Below are 2,673 nucleotides of genomic sequence, written 5' to 3'. Positions count from 1 at the left end.
TCCCTCTTGAAAAAGCAGTGTAATACACTGTAAAGTTATGTGCAATTCAATGTAATATAAACAAGATTATGATGATAATAAATAAATAAATAAATAAATAAATAAAAATAAATTAGGACCAGCAGGTGGCATGGTGGTTAAGTTGCTGGTTATCCACATGGCAAACCATGGTTTGAATCCCAGACCTGGCAGCTTGCTTTCTCACTCTCCCTCTCTCTCTCTGTCTCTCTCTCTCTTTGGTAGGTACATGTGCTCTATAACAAATTAAGAAATAATAATGATAAATAAAAATAATTTAAAAAATTTTTAAATAATAGAAATTTCTAAGGATAGATTTTAAGTGTTTTCATCACAGAATTAAGTATGTGAGATATTGCAAGTTAATTAGCTCAGTTTGGCCATTCCACACCACATACATAGTTTAAGACAACATATTGTACATGATAAATATGTAATTTTATTGTCAATTAAAAATGTATATTTTTCATTGTCAGAGTGCACATGTTCTCACCAGAGAAAGACAGAGAGAGAAGGTACCACAGTAGGGTGTGGTCATGCTGCAATCTCTTCTCCATTTCTCCGTCATGCTGGGATTTCAGGTACATATGCACATGTGCCTGGTATCTTTTTTAAGCCTGCAAGGGCTGAGATTGGCCATGTGGAATCTGGTTCTCTTAACCACTATGCTACAGGGCCAATCTAAAAACATAATTTTAAAAAATAATAAAAATACAGATTATATTCATTTATTCAACATAAAATGTACACCCATTGCGTCAGATCATCAGAGTGTGGAGATCAGACAGACAAAATAGAAAACAGCCTTCTAGAGAATACAGAATAAGTTCACCAGAGAAGGAATGGGCTTCAGAATGTGAACACTTCATTTCCTACAGGACATAGGTACAACAGATAACCTGAATACCTACGGCTATTATAAAGTTATTTATCTTACATATATCTGTATACTATATATATACATTTTTTACACAAACACATAAATGTGATTTATATTTTAAATAAGATTCTTTAAAATTTTTACATCTTCCTCTTATAATCTGATTTGGTCAATTGAACACTGATCCTAATTATTTTAAAAGATATGGTAAATAAGCTTGCTAAATTTCTTCTTGTTCAACTTATCTTGTATGTGGCTTTTGCTTCAGCAACCACGGATCAAAAGGAGGAACATCTTCCATCTAGGGAATTTGGAGCTTCTCAGATCTCTAATTCTGAAAATGGTAAGGAATTATCATTTCAATATACATGTGGATAATTTATCTTTCTGAATTCTTCAATTTTGATTTAACACTTACTTTCTTAACATCAGAAACTGTTTAAGGGCTCTACATGGATATACCATCATGTAATTCTGCTGTGTAATTCACCACCCTAGACATGAAATATGCCCGTGTTTCATGTGCTGCAGCTGTGTCGGCACGTACCTGTGTAGCTGGGAGGACTTCTACGACAGTGTCTGTTTTACTGTCTCTTGTATCTTGACCATCCAGTGGTGTAGGCACTGGAAAATATCTGTTGAAGGAACAACTGCAATTTGTATGTCCCACATCATGAAATACTAGCAAAATATTAAATGTCATTCAATATTAAAGAAAGTAAGGGTGCTGGCAACCCACATGGTCCTACATGGCAACCCTGATTCCAGTCTCCAGCTCACTTAGCCTGAGACATGCTGTCATCTGAGTGCCTAGGATTCGAAGAGCTGGAGGACCAGAGGAAGAGACTCACAGCATGGTCAGATCCTGTAGAGGGTGCTCATCTCTTTCTCACTCTCACGTTCACATGTGTGTGCACGTGTTCTATCATGAATAAGGAAAACCATAAAAAGGGACAAACAGTTAGCATAATGGCTATGTTGCTGAACTCCCATGTAGACGACTGCGGTTCAAGTCCCGGACTCTGTGGCTTAAACTCACACCGGGCATGTGTGTGTGTGTGCGTGCGTGCCCAAGATCCTGAGAGGAGAATGGAGAAGAAGGGATTGCGGTGTGGCCATCCCCCCTGGGGGGTGATTTCTAGCTTTCTGTCTCTCTGTCTCTCTCTTTCTGGCGAGCGCACGCGCCCTATAGCAAACCCCCCCCCCCAAAAAAAAAAACACATAAGAAAGAAAGGAAAGGGAGGAAGAAAAGAAAAAGAAAACAAAGGAAGAAAAGAAAGAAAGAAGAAAGGCAGGAGTTAAAGGACGAAGGCCAGCTCCTGGTGTGGCAGTGATGCACTGCTCAGGTGGTGCTGGGTCCACGTGGAGGGCATGAGCCTGTACACACTGCACGCACTTGTGATCCTGCCTGGCCGGCACTGGGGACCCTATTGAGGGTGCTTCCCTCTCTCTTTCTCTCTCTTTCTTTCTGTGTGTCTCTGTCATTAAATAAATAAAACTCAAGAAATTTAAATAATAATTTAATAAACAAAAGATTGCCCCCAACAATCTAGTATCCTTATGTGTAAAATGAGGTATTAAGACTTAGTCAGGGGGCTGGCAGGTGGCATGGTGGTTAATGATACTGGATTCCCATAATGCCAGCCCTGCAGTTCAAGTTCCGGACCCAGCAGCTTTAAATCACACTGGGCGGGGAACCAGCAGATGGTGTAATAGTTACATTGTCAGACTCCCACATAGTCGACCATGGTTTGAGTCCCAGACCTGTCAGCTTA

At 39.5% G+C, this 2,673-nt stretch overlaps 1 protein-coding gene across 1 annotated transcript in view; it reads left to right on the top strand.

Annotated features, from left to right (window-relative positions):
* Nucleotides 1–2,673, top strand: part of ICA1L (islet cell autoantigen 1 like) — a 69,462-nt gene that overhangs the window by 45,912 nt on the left and 20,877 nt on the right. Inside the window, exon 10 of the mRNA XM_014589567.2 lies at nucleotides 1,167–1,241. Within this exon, the coding sequence (XP_014445053.1) occupies nucleotides 1,167–1,241 (75 nt within the window). The remainder of the gene's footprint in view (nucleotides 1–1,166; nucleotides 1,242–2,673) is intronic.

The sequence above is a fragment of the Tupaia chinensis genome, unplaced genomic scaffold (genome assembly GCF_000334495.1).
Source record: "Tupaia chinensis unplaced genomic scaffold, TupChi_1.0 Scaffold000361_2, whole genome shotgun sequence".
Taxonomy (NCBI): Eukaryota; Metazoa; Chordata; class Mammalia; order Scandentia; family Tupaiidae; genus Tupaia; species Tupaia belangeri.
Note: the sequence above shows the minus strand (reverse complement) of the source record. Positions and strands in the feature narration are given on the sequence as shown.